We start from the raw sequence: 23,812 nt of genomic DNA, 5'->3' as shown, positions 1-23,812 counted from the left end.
AAATGCAGATGTAATGTCAAATGCTTTTGTTTACACATGGGCCCCACACTACTGCATTTTTGTTTTAAAACAGAGACCTTTTGTTACTTTTGCACCTCCCGTCCAGACTAAAACGGCAAAATTAAAGATGAATGAAGAAGTTTGAAAACACTGCAATCCCCTGTTTTTGGTTTTAAAACTCCACGAAGTGTGTTTGTACAGACGGGCAAAAACGGAGGACTTTAGAAATGATGACACAAACGCTCACCTTTGGCTTTCTGATTAGATCTTTTAAGTCATGCAAAGCAGAAAAACGAAGCTACTGACAGAGTTTTTGATTTGGTATTTTTATTAAAATATTTTGAACTGTGCAAATAACACTTATAGGCTACACTTGTACTGTGCATGTCTCCGTATTTACTGACGACTCCCAGTCTGTTTTCCACCGCTACAGTCTCTTTGTACTCCCGTGTTTCTTTCAGTAACAGTCCCAGCTCGTCATTAGTCCATGCAAAATAAAATCTGGTATGGTTCTTTGTCTGCATTACTTTAGTCTTTCGCCAAATCTTCTGTAACTATGGAAGAGGGAGACCATCTGCTTCATGTTTACACAGGCATGCACATGCCCGGTCTATATGAACAACCACTCGATGTGCGTATTCAGTCATTTTTAAACAAAAATGGATTAGTGTGGATGGCCTTCGCCACATGTGTGTCCAAGAATTCTTCTGCCCACTCAGAAAGCCCAAATCTCAAAGAGCTCATAGTACCTTCTTACCCCACTAGAACTGTGGGTAGTTCTCCAAGATGTTTGGGCCAACCTACCTGCTGAGTTCCTTCAAAAAGTATGTGCAGGTGTACCTAGAATGCTAGCTGTTTTGAAGGCAAAGGGTGGTCCCACCAAATACTGATTTGATTAAGATTTTTGTCTGTTCACTCACTTTTCATTTTGTTAAATGATAAATATAATCTAATAACATAACGTCTCTTTTTGAAAGCATTCTTACTTTAAAGCATTTTTTTTTACACCTGCCTAAAACCTTTGTACCAAAGTACTGTATATATTTATATATTATATTCATGATATTTATTTATCATATATAATTATATATATATATATATATATATATATATATATATATATATATATATATATATATATATATATATATATATATATATATATATATATATATATATATATATATATATATATATATATATATATATATATATATATATATAAGCAATTTAGGAGCATGTAATGTTAGAAAATTACACTGTTTTGGGATAGGTGCATTTTTGTCCCACAAATTAAGTGCTTTTAATAATGAAAATATCAGTATTGACTCTACTCACCTTGGTATTACTTGGAGTTAGATCTAAATGAAAATTTGTGGTGTTACCCATTACAATTTTAACTAACTTAATCCAATGAGCTGTGTCTAAACCAATGACTCTAAGAAATGTTTCTTTGGCTAAAACTCCACTCTGTTGTGAGCAGAGTGAGGAATTAAACAAATGAGTTAGTTCATAGACTACCTGTCTGTCTGACGCGCTGGGATTTCAAATGGAAGAAAATTAGTTTACCACATGCCTTGTCTAATGAAGACAGGTCTCTAAGCAACATAGTCTCATCTTCTAGAGCAATGACACTGTGCTTGTGTCAACCAGTGTGTGTGTGTGTGTGTGTGTGTGTGTGTGTGTGTATAATGAACTGGCCTCATTATTTCTCAAGAGGATATTGCTTGCTTTGTGTCCCCCTCACTCGTCATGCAGAATGCTTCATACATAATGCAACACACACACAAATACACTACTTGCACAAAAGATACACACATGTAAAGAGGTATTCGAACCTAAACCCACAACTGTGCCAACTGTTCAAGTGCAGTGCATGTGAACACACACAGACACAAGTACATATGTGATCAGTAAAGTACATTTGCTCAGAAAGTGTTCGTGCTGCGGGTGCCTCAGCCCTGCGTTTTGTTGCAGGGTTAACCATGCTCAGTTCCTTTTGGTTCAAAAGGGAGTGACAGGCAGCGAACACTGTCATCGGATAGGTCAACACCTTTTTGGCTTCAAGGAGATTTGAAATATTTAATAACATTCACAGCACACAAAAATATTTAACAGCCAATCTTTTACAGTTTATCCATAAATAGGCTAGTAATTGGACCTTGTTTTACCATCTCTACTGAACGACCGTGAGGCTTAGAACAACATTTTGAGGTTGCAATGCCCTGTGCCCTTACACAGATGGTAAGGCTTGTAATCTGAGCTGTACAACAAGTCCTCATCCCTCTTTGATTAAATAAAATGTTTGTCCTTGCCTTGACAAAAAAAGTTAAGTTCTCAGTGCTTTGGTCAGCTTGGGTTGTTTTAATGTGTGCTTTATAAATACATTTGACATGACTTGATTTGCACAGTCAATTTAATATATTTGCATTCTGTAACTGTAATTGTTTTGACCCCAAACCACAAAAAATTGATTTTTATTTATCTATGGATTAATCCTTTAACTAATTCATTTTACTTGATATTGTCTGGTTCATTTCAGCACTGAGCTAGAGGCCTCTTAGCGGTCAGTGCCAAAAATAATTCTGTAGTCTCAAATTCTGATAAAAATCACTGGTTATAATTCTAAGCAACTGGAAATGGGAAGAATGTCGGGGGGCTGGGGCACAGGACGGGGACAGCTGCGGTGAGTTCAATGGCCTGTCTAGCGTTTCCCTCTTCAACGCTGTTCTAACCCCAGGACCTCTGGGAAATGTAGTCTCATTGAAATGCTGGCTATCTTATTTAATGGTTGTTTTGGGTATCTTTATGCCCTATTCTTACACAACAACACTTTATCTTTGTTAAATACAATCTGTTAATGTATTTCTTCACTGTTCATGTTTACGTAAATTAGATAACGTTATACTTTCTGATAAAACGCCATTTCCCAAGTTGCTTTTCGTTCCTCGCGCAGGCTCAGTGAGCGCGGGCGAGACGGTGGGAATTGACTGGAGGGAGTGCGGTTCTTATCGGGGCTTAAATTAGACAGTATTACCACCATGAATTGCACTTTGTTTCCATAAAAGTCGTATTTTTGTCTTTTTTGAAGGGGGGCCAGTCAGCTCCGGAGGAAATTTGCTGAAATTGGAGGATTTGCAAGGCAATTTAAAACGGTTTTATTTGCGTCGGAACACTGAGACACACCGATAAGCGTTAGTTTTTTTTCCGCAGCCAGAATGCCGCGGGATAACAAAACTCCTCTTATCCAGAAAATAGCAAAGCAAGCCTTCGTGACCTTTAAAGGCTTTAAGTCGTCGGCCAACGGGGATAATAATTTCGTTGCGGACAAATCGAGTGAACTACTCACCTTAGTGACCGCGGTCAGGGCTGCAGACCTGAAAATTGCTCCCCGGAAAACCAAACAGAACTCCCGGGAAGCGGGGCTCCAGAGCCCCCCGGTTACCTACATGCACATCTGCGAGACGGAGGTCTTCAGTATGGGGGTGTTCCTGCTGAGGACCGGCGCCTCCATACCGCTGCACGACCACCCGGGCATGAACGGGATGCTGAAGGTCTTTTACTCCTCATGTCTACTATGTTGTGGCCTTTTGTAGCCCCAAATGAGCCACGCTGTGTTCTGCCTCCTCACTCGTACTTTGTTTAAGCTAAACGTATAAAATGTTACGTCTCAGCACACACCTGACCGTAAACTGTTTAGAGAGTTTAGAGACTTAATAATATTTATATATTATATATAATTATATAATATATAATATTTCAGTTATTGTGCTCACACTATGCAGACACCTGAATAAGTTGTGTGTGTGTATCAAATAAGTACTAACTAATGAAAATAAAGTATTAAGCGTAGATGTACCAGTATAAGGGATGTTGGTGTATGAACCTGTCCACTTAAAGTTTAGTGATGTATAATCATAGCTGCATGTTACCCTACCCTAGAACAATCACTTCACAGAGACTTTAATTCAAAAAGAAATGAAGAGCACTGGTACTGGCAGTATCTTCAGCTTATTGGACTTATCAGGGCATTGCAGCCATGCAACCATCTGTACAGTTTCTGACTGTTTGGTTGTTTTGGTCTAGTAATTTGGTGTTGATCTTCTTCTTCCTCTTTTCATGTATTCATTCCGATAACTTGTTTGGTATAGAGACGTGATGTATTTTACCCCAGGGACTCATAACAAAAGGCCCTGCGTCATGTTTCTTTGGAAAAGGGGTCAGTTTTACATGTTCCCTGAAACAAAACACTTGTTTATCAGTCATAGCAAGGACATAATCCCCACTGGGGAATTATGAAAAGTCCAAAAATTGCAGGCTCCCAAAAATGTAGTGATGCATCTTTATGACAGTTAAGATCTTAAAACTGTTCAGGTTTCCTTGGTCACAGATCACCTTATTCTAGGATCTAATGGCAGTGGACTTGAATTCAGGACTATCTTTATTGTGTACAGCTCGATACGTTTTAGAACCCTTCTCAGTGAGTGTGTTTGGGAATGATGGTAAATCTGGTCCTGTGTACAGCAAAAGAATTAAAGCATCTTTCACTGGAAACGGCACCAGATTTTGGCATTTGTGTTTGTGAACCTCTGTGTTTATGTATTGAAGAGTATCATATGTAGTTTTATTATAAAGTAAAAACTAGATTAACATTTGACCTGCAGTGGTTTTGTCTAGGAATGTACTACTCTGTATGGTTGGCATTGTGCTTTTGTCAACCTCAAAGATGGTGGACAAAGAGGAATTATTGTACTAAAAACTGTTGGCACAGACTCTAGAGAAAAAATCTCAGAATATCGGGGGAAAAATAACTAATAACTAATCATTTTAATATCAATGGAAACCTTTAATCCTGTTAGGTATACTAAAGACAATACCATGAACTGTCCTCAACAGGAAAATCAAAGGCAATCAATGTGTAGTGAGAAGAGAGAACTTTTTCTAATGTTGACACCAAGACCTTCCTTTACATAACTGTTTTATAATAACCACATGTGTAAGTCGTGCCATGATAACCTTTGTATTGGTGTCAGCAGTAACCGTTTCCTGTCTCTTGTTAAGGTTCTCTACGGGAAGGTGAGCGTCCGCTGTTTTGACAAACTGGAGGATAACCTGAGTGTCGGCACCGCCCTGCCGGATTTCGAGCCTCCATTGGCTCCGTTCCAGACGGCCTCCCTGCGGCGCTCCGTGCTCCGCTCAGTCACGGAGTACTCAGAGAACAGCGGGCCGTGCCTCCTCACTCCTGTGCGGGATAACCTCCACCAGATCGATGCGGTGGAGGGGCCGGCTGCATTCCTGGATATCCTGGCACCTCCATACAATCCAGATGACGGGCGGGACTGTCACTATTACAAACTCGTGAAAACTGTGGCAGAGGGGGAAACGGATGGAAAGAGCACCGAGGAGCGGCAGGGAGAGGAGAAGGTGAAGGCAGAGGAGACGTGGCTGCTAGAAATCCCTCAGCCAGAGGACTTCTGGTGTGGTGGGGAACCCTACCCAGGCCCTGCAGTCTCTGTCTGAGTGAAACCTGTGATCAGAGGAACTGTCCTGCAGTATAGGACAGTGATCATATAGAGATGTCCATCCATCCACCCACAAGGGGAAACTTTGCTTTGTGCCATTCCACAGGGAGGTCAAACATGATGGAGGGAATGAGTGCCTTGTTCAAGGATGCTACAGCGGGGCAGAAGCTTGTAGAAACAGGGACTTAAACTCTGAGACCCTGCACAGAATGGGTGGGTAGGACCACTAAACCACTCCTCCACTAACTGTCAGTAACCTTGTCAGTACTGAGATAAGAGTTGACCCAAGGAATTCACATTCTTAATATGGTATTTGTCTTCAGACCACCATGTTGCCAAATGTTCTGTGAATTGTGTGTTTCATCAGAATCTGTGGTGTGTGATCTATCTTTTACACATTCTTTGTTCATACTTCTGCCGAGGACTTCCCCATCAGGATGCGTCTTAATACCAAAGCCTGTAACTCAAGTTGTACCTGCCTTATTTGTGAATACTGTATTGTACACACTAATTGTTCTTCCAAAGTGCACACACACACTACAATATATACACTTTATTTTTTGTGTTCAACTTCTTAACTTATCCAGATAACATGGTTTCTGCACAGGTCTGGTCAGTTAAAGGAACAAAGCTGATGTTCAGCTATTTATACATATCCTATGATGTCATTTCACCACTGTAACTTAATCCAGAGTGATATAGCGTATGTGATGCTTCATATTAAAGGTCCCGTATTATGCTCATTTTCAGGTTCATACTTTTGTGAGTGTCTATTAAAACTGTTTACATGCTTTTATGTTAAAAAAACACATTATTTTTCTCATACTGTCTGTTGCTTCAGCACTTCTATTCACACTATGTCTGAACACTCCTATCTAAAAGCCCACTTTCTTCTCATTGGCTGATTTCTGGAAGCCTGCTGAGGGGCAGGGACTAGCTGGTACAGTGCTGAAATGAGGTGTGGAGATAGGTCTGGCTATGTGGGACTAGGCAGCAACCAGTGCTTGTGGCCCGCACTACCTCATCCTCTTGCCGGTGTGCTCGATGGCTGACAGCTACAATACCTTGGAATATAGTGATTTGGTGAACTGAATTAGATGATCAAACCACAAATGAGACAAGAATTAGGTTGAAAAATATGTTGACACCCCAGAACTGGCTCTGTTTTACAGAGTTTGCTGATGAACGCACAGCTTTACTTGTTCTTAGCAGCAGCTAGCATCTAAAGTAACTGCTAAGTGTAGTAGGGAAAACCAGAAAATATTTTTAATAATAATAATCTTTATTTGTAGAGCACTTTTCAAAAACAAGTTACAAAGCGCTTTAACAAGTGCAAAGACAATAATACAAGCAAGAAAACATTGAAAAGACCAAAATACACTTTTAAGATAAATATAAAATAAGTAAAATAGAATAAAATAAAAGGGATAAAATAAAGTCAAATAAGATCGGGAAAGGCTCTCCTATAAAAGTATGTTTTACCTTTCCTTAATAACTGTAAAAGCACTTCCTGCGAGACTGAACAACCTCTTGCTCAGAAATGGAACAACCGCTTGGTGATGCTGAGGGTGGTGTATTCAGTACGTGTCAGTGGGGCAGTCTACTGCGTTGAAGGGCTGGCGAAGGTCCTATTCTACACAGATCCCTCCATGATGTCATGACGTGAGCCAAATCCAAAAGGCGTGTTCGCACACACATTTACTGAAGACTGAGCAGGAAACAGAGAGTGGGTGCTTTTTTTTCTGATAGTCTAAGGGTCTTTAGACACACTGAGGACACATGCTTATGTTGAAAAGACATTAAAAAGTACACTAAGCGTAATATGGCACCTTTAAAGACTGACCTGACAGTATTAAACCCAGTCTAGAAAGTGTAATCTATAAAAAAGTAGCATTTAACATTTTCATGGTATAAAACCAGCACACTACACTCCTCACTTCCTTTTAAATGTATCTTGATAAACAAATTATCATTCCAGTCTCTATGTTACCATACTTTAGCTTATACCTTGACGCTCCTTTGGCTTATATTGGACTCCGCACAGGTCTGTGTGCCAGCTTGACAATAACTTTCTTATTGTTATGTTGGATGTATGTGAAACAATAAAATAAATGGGAACTCTCATGGAACTTCACTTGTATGTAGTCTCGCACTGCATGGCCTGTAATGTGCTTGATATTTATTTTATTTTGGTCACACAACAATCTCTAGGGTGCCAATCTGAGTCGGATCAAATTTAGCACCATTCTAAAGTTCAAAAAAGCAAAGTTTATCCAAACTTTATGAAAAGACATAACTTGTTCATAGGGTTGGGGACATTTTAAAAGTAACTTACAATTGCTCTGGATGTCAACCGAAGGACGCCTCTGGAGCAAATAGGGGTTAACGGTCTTATATTGGTGTGTTGCACTGGAAATTGAACTCAGGTCTCCCACACAAAAGGCATGTGTCATATCCACTGCTCCATCGCAACCCGCAGTACTGTTTTGTGTGTTTTTGCTATTTGTGTGAGGTATGCAGTGAGAAAGCATGCATCATTTCAGTGCCTTGGAACTGGCACACCTAAATGGAATGCACGACTTAAGTAATGTCAGTCATTACACCTGTGCTTTCCCTGCTGTGAAAAGGTCTAGAGAAAAGTGGCGTGACATGCTGACTGTTTAACTGAAGCTAGCGGTTCCTCTGTATTGCCTAATCACGATCAAGTTTGTTGCACGTTAAGCTTTTTTTCCACTGAGCTCTGGAGATCAAGACAAATCCAACGTACATAATCTGGCCAGGTTCAGCCAATGTCATTGTTATTTTTTATGTCTATGAAGTTGATCCAATCAATAAACCTACTTGGTACAGAGCCCTAGAGACCACACAGCAACCACCTATTCATTTTAGAAAAGTGTAAACAGGATAGACTCAGACAGGACTTCAGTTTTCTGCTGTCTTTCACGTCATGTTCACGAGAGTCTGACTGAAGACCTTGTGTATGGGGACCCCAGGTCTTTAAGCCAATGGATAAGCCAATTGAAGATATTTTATAACCTGTGAAACCTGTAAAACATGTTTTTATAGTCCTGGGCTAAAATTAATAAAAGATTCTCCAGGTTCACCTACACCTAACCCAACACAAATCAGTGGCTCGATGTTTGATAAGGTGCAGTGCTTCTTCCCCTGTCTGTTTTTTTGTTTTGTTTTTTGCACTAACACAAGAAACAATATTTAGCTTTAGTTTTTGGCAATGGTCCGGTGCTGTTACCTGACAAACAACATTTCTTATAAAAACATCTTGTTAAATAAGGGTTTTAAGGGGAAAAAGTCTTCTAATGCAAAAGATGGCACCTAATGCTCAGGGACCCATTGCCTCACAAACCTGGGGTCAGAGCGGCAGACCTGAAAGTAAGGCTTGAAAAGATAGAAATTAAAATGAGTGCAAAAAAAGTAGAAGCTGAATGAGAGGGTTCACCTCCCAGCAGGACAATGACCCTCAAACAGAGTCAAATCCAGACGGAGACAGCTTCGACGAAAAGAAGAGAAAAAAGGTCAACGTCCGGACAGGCCAAGTCTTCTCCCACACTTGAACACAATAGAGGACTTGTGGCAGGACTTGAACATTTACATTGGTAGAAAACGTTCCTATAACTGGAAGAGCAGGTTTCATCTCAGCCACTTTGTGTCACTGGCAAATGCTTTTTAGAATCTTTCATGTGAAATATCATTCAATACAGTGCAAATATTCATGTCTGCATGTTCACACATGCACATGCTTCAGAGGCTAACGCAGACTGTCACTTGGCATCACTGATACAGTGACCCCGTCTGTCAGGCCAGTGACTTTGACTCTTATTAAATGCAATTATCCTCAAAATCAGGCCAGTATATCAGCATGGGGAATACTTGTGGTGCAGCTTGAACAAGAAAAGCCATTTGTTGGCAGCCGCTTGTAGAGATGTCAGATATCTGTGTCTTTTTTCCTTAGCTGCTCTGAATGCAGCCGTCACTAAAGACTGGTTACATTTATTAGGATATGTTCCATGATTTGCCATCAGGCAGGTACAACACCACAATTTACATTCAACAAGATAACAAGACAACAGCTGTAGTGCACATAATATAAAATATCTTCATAGGGGATGTTAACTGTTCATTGATAAACACTGATAAACACAACATGTAGTCTGTGGTAAACCATTTATCTTTACTGCTTCTAAATGCTAAATAGTGGGGGCTAAAGGAAAGTGTTAGCAGACTGTCAGGGAGGAGAGGAGGGGATGAAGAACAGTGACAGTCTTTGTCCCGCTTTGATGACTCTCTGCAGTAGTGCTCATTTGTTCTTGTGGTCAAGTTGGCGTCAAAGAATAAGATGTTACAGATTACAGCATTCTTCTTAAAAGCAAAAGTCTGACACTTTGAGAAATGTGCTTGTTTGTCACCAGAATCAAAGATTTAACCCTTTAATCGGTGTGTGTCCAGTGCAGCTTTTTAGCTAAAGCGACTTTATTTACACTTGATGTCTTTTTTTAATTAAGAACTGCCAAACAAAAAGGTTTATTAAAATGCTCACAATATGACATAATGACACAGCTGCGGGCTGTGATAACCAATCAAATAGATCCAAATCACAAACACCAAGACAATTACACCACCAATTACTGCTAAAACAATTATCTTAAAATTTAACAAACAATATATCTAAAAACCCATTAAACACAACAGAAAACTAGCCAGGCAACGCAAACAAGTGATTTTATCTTTATTTATATGGAAAATACATACATACATACATATCTTATTCATCCATTATTGATGATGTTCCTGTGGCTCTGTATACATGTTATTGCTTCATGTTGTGAGTTTAATGGCTGACAATGGTCTGTGACCAAACGTTGCATTTGTAATATATTTAGTTCTGAAAGTGTGCACCAATTATTTTCTTCGACAATTTACTAATATAAAATCTATCTATATACATCTTTATAAAAAAATCAACTGTAGCAAACTTTATTTAGATAAACTGTTAGATTTCAAGTAAGCGTGTTGTAAACTTGTGTGAAACAGTATACTTATATTTCTATTGGTAGGATTTTGCCATTTTCCACTGTCACCAACTAGTCTGAAATTACAGGACTGACTTGAAAAAGTTCAGACAATCATAACAGACCACAGACAGGTTGCTACTGGTTTCTTACCATTTATCCTGGGATGTTTTCAATCTTGGGATTAATGGCTTAGTGAATGACCACTTATAATACCTCAATCACAACACCTCTATAACCTTAGAGAAACCTGTTTTGCTGGGATGTTAACCAACCTCACCACAGCTTATCTGACCAGGACTCATGATTCTGCTGCATACACGATTTAGTGCCAGTGACTTTGATCCAGAAATCCTGCTCCGCTTGACTGCAGACCGTTGAACAAATTATTCTTAGTAGCAAACACCTTCAGTGACTTCAAAATGTAGTTTAGCCTGAAGAATTTTTTTTTAACTTCTAGGATTATTCTATTGTTGCAGCATATTCCTAACCCACAGATTCAAAGTCATCATAATATATTAGTGAAATGTCATCATAATATCACATATCTACATATTCAATGACTACATTGGCAAATGGTAAATGGACTGCGTAAATGTAGCACCTTTCTAGCCTTCCGACCACTCAAAGCGCTTTACGCTACATGTCACATACACTTGCCGATGACAGCGGATATCATACAAGGTGCCAACTTCTCTTCAGAAAGAAAATAACTAGGAACAGCCTTGAGGAGCAATTTTGGGGTTCAGTATCATCCCCAAGGACACTTCAACATGGAGGCTGCAGGGAACCAGGGATCAAACCCTCAATCTTCTGTATAGTGGAAGACCCACTACAGCTGCCACTATTCCTTATATATACTTTACTGAGGAGAGACATCAGAAAAGAGACAAAAAATTTGACAGACAACAAAGTGATGGTTTTCAGGTAGTCCATAGAATGCAGACGTGAATGCATTTGTAAAGTTTACTTTGCAGCATTATAGAGTCTTGAACTATGTAGGCCTACAACCAAGTGCCTTTTTAAAGGGTTTCAGCTGGTGAAACTTGGGAATGGATGAACAGGATGTTTCTGATTAATTTCAAGGAGCAAATTAAAAGAAATCTAATGTAGGTTTATAAACAATGAAGTCATATTCAGTGTCACTCTGTCACACTGAATATGAATGAATATAAAAAACACATATAGTCTTTTATAGTCTGATTCCAGTATTTTAGACCCAGTATATTATAGGCTAAAAAGATATAGATAATATGTTCAGATAAATAAATAAAAGTAAATTATATCAGTCTAAAATCATAGCATTGGCCCTGCCTGAACACTGTCAACACATGGTCCATCTGTATTCCTACAAATGAGCCTTTTTTGCTGTTTTTGTCTTCTAAAATGTGAATGTGTTTAGAAATAATAAAAAACCTAAATTTTATTTTTGAAGTTGGAAATGTTGACCTGATCACCTTGATTCTTATGACTGAGGTCAAATTTTGGATCCTTTCACTGCTTTTGCTCAAGAAAAGTAAAGCTTGACTATCACCTCTACAAACTGCTATGCCTACTAGATCACAGTCTGTATATAACGTGATGTGATACCTAAATAAAAAGTGAGTGGGTGAAAACTCTGAGTCAGAGATGCCATGAGCAAGGCGGGATTTACCCAATAAAATTTCCAACATCAACAGTTTTACAAGTCTTTTCATGAATGCAGATAAAACAATTGTGCTCGCCACATTCAACCGAGAGACGTTTGGGTTCCATGAACGCATCTCGGTTGACACTATTTCCCTTTGTGAGTAATAAACCAAACTGATAGCGGCTGTGTTTATCAATCCCATACATTTAATACGTCTCAAAACACACATCACAACAAAAAAATGTCAAGTATGAGTTCAATATATTTAGGCTCCAACAATGTTTTACACGTGAACCACAGCTGCTTAACACTTGAAGTTACACGAGACGAAATGTGTACAAAAATAGAATGTCTTCCAACTTTACATATTAAAGGACAAATATACATTGCATTAGAAGCGTCCTTGAATCAGTCAGTGTACAAAAAGACACACAGCAAGGCACAAAAAGGGAAATATTGTCATCAACAAACATGTTAGAATGAACCCTTTGTCATTTCAATAACTTAAAACAGTTTTTTTCTTCCAAACGTTATTGCAGTTATTTCACGTGGAGCGCGCTGCCTGTTGCGCGCTCATATTGGCGGTATTTTAAAAAAATCTTTATATTACAACCGCCCTTGTGTAATCTTATGAATTAATGGCTATATTTACTTTTATGTTCAGTAGACTGTGCAGGCAAAGTGCATTCGTGTCAGTCTTTCTGTCAGTTCTGGAGCAGGAATGGACTGACGTGCGTAATTGCGCACAGCTGCACAAACGTTCTTGTTCATTCCCATCCTGGCTGTTATCTTTAGTTCACAACAGTTTCATAATCATTATTTAGGCTTATAGTTAATTTCTTTTAAGGGGTTAGTGTGCATTACGCTGCCATGATGACAACAAAGTTTTCCGGGGGAAACTATGAACAAATCCCGTTGGATGCGCTGATGCCGCCTGACGGCCGCTCCACCCCGGTGCTGCTGGAAGAGGAGGAGGACGATGAGGAGACAGTGGATGATTTTCTCTCCTTCTGCCTCAGGTGGATTTTAGTGTGTCTCTTTCTCTCATCGCTCCGGGCAAACTTGCGGCCGCAGAAGTCGCATGCGAACGGCTTCTCTCCGGTGTGCGTGCGGATGTGCGTGGTGAGGTGGTCGCTGCGGCTGAAGTTGCGCATACAGATCCGGCACTGGAACGGCTTGTGTCCAGTGTGGATCCGGATGTGTCTGGTCAATTCGTCGGATCGGGAGAAACGCCGGTCGCAGCCCTCGGCCGGACAGGGGTATGGCCGCTCGTGGATAGGCGTCTTGCTGGGTCTGTTCGGGTATTTTCTGGGCCGCAGGATCGGCCTCAGGGGCAGGTTCTGTGGGCTGTAGGCAGAGGGGAGCCTTGACGGCCCTACCTCAGAGCCACCACCACCCGGACCCCCGAGCGTAAAGTTCCTGATAGTGTTCAGCGGGGTCAAGGGTGGAGGGACGCGGAATGTATCGAGCGGACATGGACCGAATGGTTTCCGGTCTTGGATACCTGCCGTATGCATGTCCCGCTGGCAAGCCGGCTGAAAGAAACCCGAATAGTCGGGGATGATGGGGAAGAGCCCTGGCGTATCTGAGCTGCCGGGCTGCTTAGGCGAGGAGTAGGATGGGGGCGGGTAAGACGCGATGGGGCAGGTAGAGGTGGACAAAAACGCCGAGGTGTCCTGGTACACTTCCCCGCAGCCAGAAGAGGAGTAAGGAGGCGGAGGGGAGTACAGGTGGTGGTGGTGGTGGTGGTCCATCTCTGCCTGGTTCTGAGCCGCCATGGTGCAACTCAAATTTCCACTGGAGAAGTGATTGGGAGATCCTGAGGAAGCCGGGGAGGAGGACGCTGAAGAGGAGGGAGGAGGAGGAGGTGGCGGCTGGGCCACGTTGAAGATGCCCGAGACGATGTTGATCACTCCCTCAGGGTTCCAGTTACCTGGATACTGGGAGTCGATGGAGAACTTTCCCATGTAGGTGAAGGTCTGGTTGCGGTGGGATGCGGGCTGAGAGAAGCCGCTGGAGTAGGAGGAGAGGTCCAGGGAGCGCTTCTCTACGCTCATGTCTGCTCCCATCAAGCCATCTGCGGACAAAAACAAAAGAGGTCATTAGTGAAGCAACACAAACTTGAGTGATTAATCTGTTCACACTTGTCAGGAAAGTGAGAGAAAGTTTATGCGTCTCTGTTCCACGACGCACGGAATCTGCTCTTATTATGGTATTACATTAATATAAGAAACATTTTAACTTTTTTTTATGTAAAAGTCTAAACAGTTAGTTTTCTTGTTATTTTCTGAAGCAGGGTTTAAGAGGATTTGGAGTTGTAATCACTTAAACATTCAGGATTTAGAATATCAGTGTGAAATCAGCAGTGTGTCATCTTACCTGCTGCCAGGTTAATCTGGTCGTAATGCGCTCCTAAATCGGTGTTGGGGAAGATAGCCACAGAGGTCGGCAAGCTGGTGGCGATGTCATCCACTGAGTACACGCTCTCTGCTCCGGGATGCACGAACCCCCCGAGATTCACCGGCACTTTCTCCAACGTTTTAGCCGTCATTGTGGAGGAGGAAAAGCGTCAGCTCGCTCTCTCCTGTCTCTCTGTTATTTCCTTCAAAGCTTTTAACAAATAACAATATGTCACCCAGCCGAGCGGGGATCACCACTGCATGTCTATGTCTGTCACCGGGTGGGAGAGGATGAGCTCCGTGTGTCTGGTGAGGTTCATGCGCTCTGGTGTTTAAGTTAACTCCGCGTAAAGTAACTCTTATTGGGAACGGGGGGGCCGGGCACTAGTATGTATATATGGGGAACCTTTGAATACGGCCGCTACGTCATTACCCAAATATGGAGTGGGAGGGGTGCTGAGAGCGGAGAGGGGAGAGGCGCTGCCGATGCTGATTGGCTGGGAGGCTCCGTGACGATTTCAAAGGGAATCACTTGTCAATGGAGAACCCGCTGCTCCACGAGAGATAAAAGTGCCCTTTCCACTCTCTGCTAAACAACAACAAACTGCCATAAAACAAAACACCAGCAAAGCATACCTCAGGGAGAATTCATATCTCCTATTTCTTAAAGTTCTTTGAAATATTATTAATTTCTTACATTTATTCTCGCTTATCTTATATCAAATTACGCTCTAATATCAAAAGAGGAATTCCGGTTGAGCTTCTTAACCCATAAAAGGTTGAATCCGGTTAGAAGGGGAACATCCCCTATACTCCATATTTGGCTTTGATTCCGGAATATGATCATCGGAAAGAGACGAGTTTTACCGAGCTGAGCGAGAGAGAAAGCCGCTCTGGCATAACCACAATCAAATGAGACGGACAGAGGAGCGGAATTTACTCCCCAGAGTGCGATAGGCTGCCAGGGCTCGGAAACTTCTGTCAGTCTGATTTGACTATGCTCTAGGAAAGAATAGATTCACCGAGGAGTTAAATATAGCAGTTTAGACATATTTACAGTCAGCGAAAGGAAACCAGTATTTATAGGCGGGGGTGGTGGGCCATGTGAAATAAACACACAGAAAAAATAAAAATGAATTGTAAAGGTGACAGGGGTCCACAGAAACGAGGACATATTCATTTTACTCCAGTTCTTATCTTTGACATTTATTATCCATCAGCATGGTCATAACATGTCAATCAGAATGTGGAGCCTGTGTATTTGTACATACTGCTGTAGGTATAACCTTATGTAAAACTACAGAATTTGTTAATATATGTTTATTAGCCCCAAGAGAAGTGAGTGCCCTCCTGTGGCCTCCTTAGGAACTGTTGTTAACCCCCCCCTACACACCACCAGCACACACACACACACACACACACAGGTCATGGACTCCTTCTGCTTTTTGTCTGTTTGATTTTGTAAAGTCCCTCCGTGGGTGGAGAAAGTTGACAGACAGAAAACAGAATATACTGGGCACCTTGGTGGAATATAGTTTCCATTTTGTTTGTTTGTGTGTGTTGCTGAACCACATCACACATCTCCACTGTCACACTGTAGCTAAACATAGCGTTATTTCTGAGGTTAGGGTGTCAGACTTGAAGTCAAATTGTTCATTGATAACGTCAAAGAAACCCTTTACTGACCCTGCTGACACCGGACATCAGATAGGTACTGCTTAATGCTGCAAACTTTTTTTCAATACATTTTAGCAGATTGTGGATTTTATTCTTTCACTTCTCGTATTTTAGTTTTATTAAATTTGTGTTTTACCCTGCACCATTTCTATCTGAGATTTCTGCTTTCTGTGCCGGACCAACTACACCATTGCTGGGCCACTGCTTAAAGGTACAATGTGTAAGATATGGCCAAAACTGTTCATTCCAAAAATGAACTTACATTATCAACAGAGTGAAGAAGTAATCGTTCTGACGTTATGGCAAAGACGTCTATGTGTTGTAGAATGCTAAACAGCTAGCGCCGCCCCATCCTGTGCTGTAATACCACTTTGTACCTCGAGAGGTGATAGTCCAATAGTGCAGCTGAGGCCTCCCCCTACAGTCTCAGTTGGGAGATGTCTGCAAACAGCGAGTTCGCTGTGTTACACAAGCTCTCTTAGCTTTTTTAGTCTAATAAATAATAAACTCACAAAATGTCAAGAAAGGAAGTATTCTTATACTTATTAAACAGAAAAATACAACACCTTCTGAATTCAAGTTTCTCTCTTTCTGAACTAATCAGCTTTGTCAACTCATCAAAAAACACACTTCATTCCAAATCCGCAAAACAAAAAAACACTCACCAAAACCATTGTGGTTAGTCTTTCCACTGTCCCAACTATCACCAGCATGTCCTCAGAGTCAGAGTCCTGGTCGGAGCCGCTGTATATCACCTAGTACTGTATTACCTGTTGTCAAACTGGCCTCTTTCGGTCTCGGAGGGTATGTTCCTGGTCCGGCCATGATTATTGAGAGGCTGCTGAGCCCAGTTTCATTGCATGCTTAGTTAGCTGCACACCTAACTATCTAATGGCAGTTAGCAGCAGTTATGACCTGATTTTGAACCAAATGTAGTTACCTGATTTTTGATGTGCTGCCCCCTATTTCTCTGGAGTATGAATTGCCAGGTGGGGAGTAGTCTCAGTATGTATACCTTTAACTATACCCTTCACCATTACTGCTGCGACTGCTTGTGTTTCATACTGTTTCATTGCTACCACAAATAATATTACAAATGATGGAAGTGGAAGAAGGGTACTGAGATGTCATCAATCTTGCTTTTCAATCCTGTAGTTACATGTCTTTACGCCTAACGTAAGGCGTGACTAATGAGACAACTGTTTAAATCGCTTCAGACTGTCACATTCCCACACACATCCTTCACATTAATCAACGCGCTAGTCAATAAACCCAGTCAATAACAGCTCTATTCATTTAACACATGCCTGGATGCTCTGTTTGTGTGTGTGTGTGAGTTTTCAGGAGGTGGAAATGTTGAAGAAACAAAAAAGGCCAGAGAGTGAAATAAATTCACAGAGGGCTTGTCCTGTTAACTGTTTTATCATAGTACAGTGGAGGCCATGTGAAAGAGTTGGGGCCACATTGCGTAAAAACAGGCTTAGCAGATCATGTTTAAACCTGTCGAGAAAGATATGCTGAGCATGTGTTAAAAATGATTGCATATAGAAGATATTTCCAATGAACCGCGGTGCCAGGGCCGGACTGGGACAAAAAATCAACAAGTGCCACTCACCAGTAGGGGATAGCGGGGTGATTTGAGCCTGTGGGGAATGAAGATCAACAGGATGGCTTTAAAGCGATACATTGATATGAAACAACAAGGAGACATAGCTGCGATGTTTCACTACTAAATGCAATTAAATGTTGGCCCTGGGGTTTCAGTTTGCATCATAAAATGCCATTGATGTCCCCGACCCCCGTGTGGCTCAAATTATCCGTCATATGGGGCAAGTTGAGCCAAGAGTCCACATTTTTTGAAAACAGTTTATTTTAGCTCTAAATTGATTATTCTCAAGGATGCACCACATCCTACAATATATGTACATATTTTAGTTGGAGACCTTAGTTAGTTGAAGATGCAAAGTAAATTGCAAAGGACTGTACAAATTAAACAACACCTTACTATTAATGACCGAATAATTGTTTATTCATTGAATGCATGGAGCTGTTCCATCCTATTTCAGTGGATACTAACTATTCAGTTCATACAGGTTTCAAGCATCCAAATATTGACGAGTGCTATTGCATAACGTCTTTAATAGATCACTTTTTTGGTTTATCTTAATGTTCAGAGAGGAGTGATAGACTTGTGTATGTGATAGGGCAATGTTTGTTTAGAGGGGTTGAACTACAGTTGACCTCTCTGCATGTCCACTTGTGCTCACTATGTGACCATGCATGCCTACAGGACAGCAGCACCAAACAGTCTGAACATACTGTAGATGGAGTAGGCCTGCAGTACCACACAGATCCATACCATAATAATTACCACATATCTGAAAATATACATAGGACAACTTGCCTGTTGCTGAAAATGGAAACAATGTTTCCCTTTACTTGGCTAACAAAAAACAATGCCAAATAGCTTGTGCTTCACTATTTGGCATTGACTGACTGAGTGAGCAGCAACAGCTGACTGTCTCCCTTTATGAAAGCGTTATGATTATGTTAACTTATCTTTGTATCTTATCTTAGAATCATTGTCATTAATTGGATTAATCATCATTCTTCATCGTCATGATGGCAAGGCACACACACCGCCTCCCGAGACTCCCTGTTTCCATGCATGCTCCTCCTGCTCACTCGGCTCCTCCATCCCCAAACTGCTGACACAAAGTTGGAAGAACACTATTGTCTAAAATATCATGTAGCATTAAGATTAACATCAATTTGAACTAAGAGGCCCAGATTAAACCAGGAATGCATGAAGAAGGTATGTTTATTTGTCACATTACAACGTATTGTAAAGTGAAATTAGGTTTGTAACAAGCATAAAATCTACAGTAATACAAAAGCAATTCTAAAATAGTTAACAGAAATAAGCGATATTCAAAGGAGGATGAATTTGAGTTTAAAAGTATTATAGCTTGGGGGAAAAGAACAGCCCAGACCAGCCAAGTACACAGAAATATGAGGACAGGGGTAGGCACATGTTGGCCATGTAGTTGGAAATGTTTAGTGATCTTTACAGACCAAGTGTTGTGTTGTCAAGATAACAACTCTGTGATATTGTATTTAGTGCTTTGAGCTAAACGTTAATGTCAGCATGCCAACGTGCCAACACTGACAATGCTAACATGCTGATGTTTAGTAGGCACAATGTTCGCCACCTTGGTTTAGCGTGTTAGCATGAAAAATCGGAGGATCATCGAAGTTCATCCTGAGGGGAACATGAGTGAACCAAATTTCACCTCGCAGTTGTTACAACATTTCACTCAAAACCACAAATGTCAGCCTTATCGTGGTGCAAGAGGAAAAGTCAGAGGATCACCAAAGTTATTTAGGTTCATTATGGAACGCAAGATAAACAAAACTGTTTTCTTCTGATTACATCTTAAAAACTCATGTCATGTAATCATCTATAATTAGACATCAGACATAAGACATTTCTGTCATTGCGTACATTTGACATCAACACGTAACACATTATTATAACCTCCTACAGCAGCAACCCAGGGAAAATCCCTGTACTGTCCCTAAAATACACCTTCTGACTGACAATGTGCCTGTGGTTGTCAGAGGTTGATCATGATAGACAGACAGCACCAATATATTTGTATAATATTATTACAGAGACTGATAGTGTCCCTGTGACAACAGTTACTTTACATATATAGCATGAAACTATATTAGATAAAATATATTTCTTTAGTACATCTGTTTAGGACACATAATATAATCTCACCATTTTCATCTAATGATAAGAAGCACACAGTTTGGTTTGAGTGATTTTTTTTTGTAATCTCAAGAAAACAAAACCTTTATTGACACCACAGCATAATTATTTCATTATCTGGACATAACATTACATTATGGCCTATCAGGCCTTCTATGCTGCATTCCAGTGATATTAGAAGAACTGCTTCTTCTTGCAAGAAAAATACAATTGAACAGGTCGTCTTCCTCAAAATACAAGCAAGTTCACTTTCAAGCATTCCCACTCAGGTTATTCCAACTTTCATGCGTTGAATATGAGAGCGCATACAAGCATTTCCTTGTCTGTTTAATTGTCACAGACATCAAGTAAAAACCCACACTGGATCCAGTTTGCTTTTGTAGCCCACATACTTTCTCTGTGTGGGAGTACAGCAACTGGGGTGTGTGCCTGCAAACATGTGTGTGTGTTTATGTGTGTGAGTGGGGTGGAGATACATGATGAGTGTGCAAGTGTCAAAGTGAGAAACCTAATTTGGTTTACATTTAAATCTGACCCATCTTCAAGTGACAGATCAACAAACACCAGTGGCTGCCCCCACATATATATTGTTGATTTTTAATGCCCATATATGGAGCACTGAAAGGCTTATTAAGGGCCCCACATATAAAGTCATTTTAAATATTAGACATCCAGTCAGCATGATGGAGGTTCATCCTAAACCTCAGCTCCAAAACACCCTCAACACTTGACATGGCGTTTGATTTGTGCTCATCCACGACTTTTGTAAATGTATTTCTTCATCAACAAAATATATTACTGTTTGTTCTAAAGATTCTCTATTGGAGAGGGAGGTATAGTGGTTTCATGTTTCAGGTATTATCTGAAACATAAGAAACTGGAGAGGCCCTCAAGCCACCAGAGGGCCCTTGAAATTATCCCTTTTTTTACATTGTACACACAGACATCTGATATTATATTAATATTACTGTATTGAGCCATATGACCCATTGTTACATATCTCTTATAGTAATTACCTTTGTCTTATAGTAATAATAATCAAGTAATTCTACAGTATTTTTGTTTTTGTTTTTTTACATTTACATTTCAATAAAAAAATTTATCTGCCTAAAATAGATAGTGTTTAGCTTTTACCATATGTTAAAATAAAAGACCAATGAGAAGCAATATACCTAAAAACATGCATACATGCATGAATGCAACATTTTTAACCAAGTGTTTTTGTATAGTGTAGTATAGTGTAAGTTTACTTATATAGATGTATGCAGCATTTTTGATGGAGATGGAGTGTCTTTTAAAAACACACACACAGATTCATACACTGATGGCAGAGGCTGCCATGCAAGGTGCCAACAATAGTAAAGATTGTGGTTAGTGTCTAATAAACCATGACTATGGTATTACTAAGTATGTACAATTAAAACACGTTGGGGAAGATTGTTGTTAAAAAAAAGAATTGTTTCCAGAGCTGTGACTGGACCAAAACTGTACTTGTAACAAATGCACTTTCATTAAACATTATATATGAACAGTATTATATGTAATATTAATGTATTTATATTTAAATTAATACATTTAATGAGAAATTCTTAAATATTCTGAACTCTCATAGTGTTTGGGATTTTCAGATCATTGCCTGTCCTCAGTTAACCCCATGCATTTCTCTTTTTTTGTGGGATAATACCCATATCACTCCTACCCAACTTCCATTCTTTGTCATGTCAATACATCTTTATTGTCTATAAAAGCAACAACAGAAAAACAATCCCTAACAAGAAAATACATCCCACAAACAACCTATTGTGCAGCAATAGCCAACATTTATCCCAAGAGAAATAAAATCTTCTCTTAAAATACATTTACAAAAGCACGTGCATCCTTTCACTGGACATATTTGGTAAGCATATATTTCTGGAGGTTTTTTGTTAAAGACTCCTACACTGAATTTGATTTAAGAATGTCTGATGACTTTGCACAACTTTCAAATCTAACAGGGTCAAAACCGTTGTATATGATGTTAGCATTATCATCAATTTTCATGAATTTAAAAAGAGATAAAATAACACATAAATCACCCCTGTGGGGAGTTTAGTGAAAGTTAAAGCAAAAGTTCCACACTTTGAGAAATACATTTACGCACTTGCTTTCTGAGAGTGAGATGAGGAATATCAATATAAACCTCATGTCTGTGCACAGAGCTGGAGTTAGGGCGTGGTTAGCCTAGCTTAGCAGAAAGACTGGAAGCAGTGGGAAACAGCTAGCCTGGCTTAATAATTAGCATTCTATTTCTTATTTGTTTAATTTGTACATATGCAGAAATATAAAAACCACATTTTGTTGTTTCACATCCTGGAAGTATTTCTTGATGAAAAACAGCCAGGTGCAATGTGCAGCTTCCTAAACTCTTCTCATCGCAGTGCGGTTGCCACGTTGGCTCACCAACCGCATTTTGCAAACCATTATTTTAGCTGGAACAGCCCATTCTTATCCCGGTGCGTCAAACACCGACAGAGCATCCGTCTGAAACGCCCAATGCTTTCAACTAACTACAATGTAACCCATCTGTGTTAGGTGATGTAATATAGTCAAAGTTGACTTATTTAAAGATTTAAGTTACATAACATTACATACATGAGTAATTTCAGTGTAATGTTTGGTGCCTGAACCTAACTTACTGTGACTGCTTCACAACATTAACTACATGGAGTTTCATATGGACGCTGAAGTGTACTGAAGTGAGTCAAATGATAAAAGCATCTTTATTTTACAAGGTACACTTCGCCCCCCAGCTCTGTATTCAGCACACAGACATAATATCGATATCAATCTCCTCTTCTTACTCTCAAAAATAAGAAAATAGTTGTATTTCCTGAAATGCTGACAATTCCTAAAAGATATATCCACAATACTGTATTAAAATGTAACAATTGTGGAAAATATATGCAATATATGTGAATTTTTATGTATTCTGTTTTTTTCTGTTTTTCTGCCTTACTTATCTCTTATGAGGCTACTTTTGTTCAAACTAGTCTGAAGAGAAATTCAAAGCCACATCACATACACTGACTTGAAACATTAAGCTGACACTTTGATCCAGGGCTGTCTTTACAGTGAGCAGCAGGTCCTGCAGTGTCCTGCTCAAAGACACTTCAACAGGACAGTCTTTCTAGCCGTCACACCAATGCACCGGAACACACACTCATGCCATTTTTGTTGAGGTGGAAGATCATTACCCCTAATTCTTTCACCTCTCTGAAATCCATAATTCTTTCTTTAAAGCAACTTTCCTGCCACCATGACTGTTAGCTTTGTTACATCACAGAGTGACAGCTTTCATCGCTTGCTGTTTGAAACATGAAAGCAAGTAGAAACACTCTGATATTGGTCCAAGATAGACGAGAAGAAAAGAAACCAGAGAAATGGATAAAAGAAGAGCTGCAGAGCGGAAAACATCTAGAATACAGAGACATGCCTTGTCTCAGATGGCCTGAACGATAAGCTTTGTGGTTGGGGGTTATAATTTCACACTGTAACTGCTGCCGTTGCACATAACAGTGTTGGATCCATAATGTTATTCAAGATTTAACATGTAAACATGAAATTGTACAAGATCATTAGTTCAACATTTTGGGAAATAATACCAACTGTTTTCACTTTCTCTCTGACTGTCTGTTCAGACAGAACGCAAAGCAAAGAAACAAGCATAGGTGGCGAGATTTCATAAAAAATCAATAGAAAGATGCAAAAAACACATTAAATCTGTGTGATTCTCAGATGCT

At 40.0% G+C, this 23,812-nt stretch overlaps 2 protein-coding genes across 3 annotated transcripts; one reads left to right on the top strand and one right to left on the bottom strand.

Moving 5' to 3' along the window:
* Nucleotides 1–2,966: 2,966 nt before the first annotated feature.
* Nucleotides 2,967–6,265, top strand: adoa (2-aminoethanethiol (cysteamine) dioxygenase a). The gene is made up of 2 exons (XM_038736130.1): nucleotides 2,967–3,554; nucleotides 5,062–6,265. The coding sequence occupies exons 1-2, from the start codon at nucleotides 3,219–3,221 to the stop codon at nucleotides 5,518–5,520; spliced, it is 795 nt and encodes a 264-aa protein (XP_038592058.1). The 5' UTR covers nucleotides 2,967–3,218; the 3' UTR covers nucleotides 5,521–6,265.
* Nucleotides 6,266–12,363: 6,098 nt separating this feature from the next.
* Nucleotides 12,364–17,113, bottom strand: egr2b (early growth response 2b). 2 transcript variants are annotated; one of them, XM_038736510.1, is made up of 3 exons: nucleotides 16,921–17,113; nucleotides 14,559–14,789; nucleotides 12,364–14,256 (listed from the first exon to the last, which is right to left on the bottom strand). In XM_038736510.1, the coding sequence occupies exons 2-3, from the start codon at nucleotides 14,728–14,730 to the stop codon at nucleotides 13,079–13,081; spliced, it is 1,350 nt and encodes a 449-aa protein (XP_038592438.1). In that variant the 5' UTR covers nucleotides 14,731–14,789; nucleotides 16,921–17,113; the 3' UTR covers nucleotides 12,364–13,078. The 2 variants fall into 2 exon arrangements, with proteins under 2 accessions (XP_038592438.1, XP_038592437.1); XM_038736509.1 differs by lacking the exon at nucleotides 16,921–17,113 and having other exon boundaries at nucleotides 14,559–14,935.
* Between the last annotated feature and the right edge of the window lie 6,699 nt (nucleotides 17,114–23,812).

Source organism: Micropterus salmoides, unplaced genomic scaffold (genome assembly GCF_014851395.1).
Source record: "Micropterus salmoides isolate LMB-PRFRI ecotype aquatic unplaced genomic scaffold, ASM1485139v1 Ms_hic_scaffold_21, whole genome shotgun sequence".
In the NCBI taxonomy this organism is placed as follows: Eukaryota; Metazoa; Chordata; class Actinopteri; order Centrarchiformes; family Centrarchidae; genus Micropterus; species Micropterus salmoides.
This window is presented reverse-complemented; position numbering and strand designations above follow the sequence as displayed.

Bases quoted from the DNA above. Each gene is read 5' to 3' on its own strand.
- adoa (XM_038736130.1), top strand. From the start codon at position 3,219: ATGCCGCGGGATAACAAAACTCCTCTTATCCAGAAAATAGCAAAGCAA. The intron at 3,555-5,061 runs GTCTTTTACTCC...TCTCTTGTTAAG, and splicing joins GCATGAACGGGATGCTGAAG to GTTCTCTACGGGAAGGTGAG.
- egr2b (XM_038736510.1), bottom strand. From the start codon at position 14,730: ATGACGGCTAAAACGTTGGAGAAAGTGCCGGTGAATCTCGGGGGGTTC. The intron at 14,257-14,558 runs GTAAGATGACAC...TTTTGTCCGCAG, and splicing joins CCAGATTAACCTGGCAGCAG to ATGGCTTGATGGGAGCAGAC.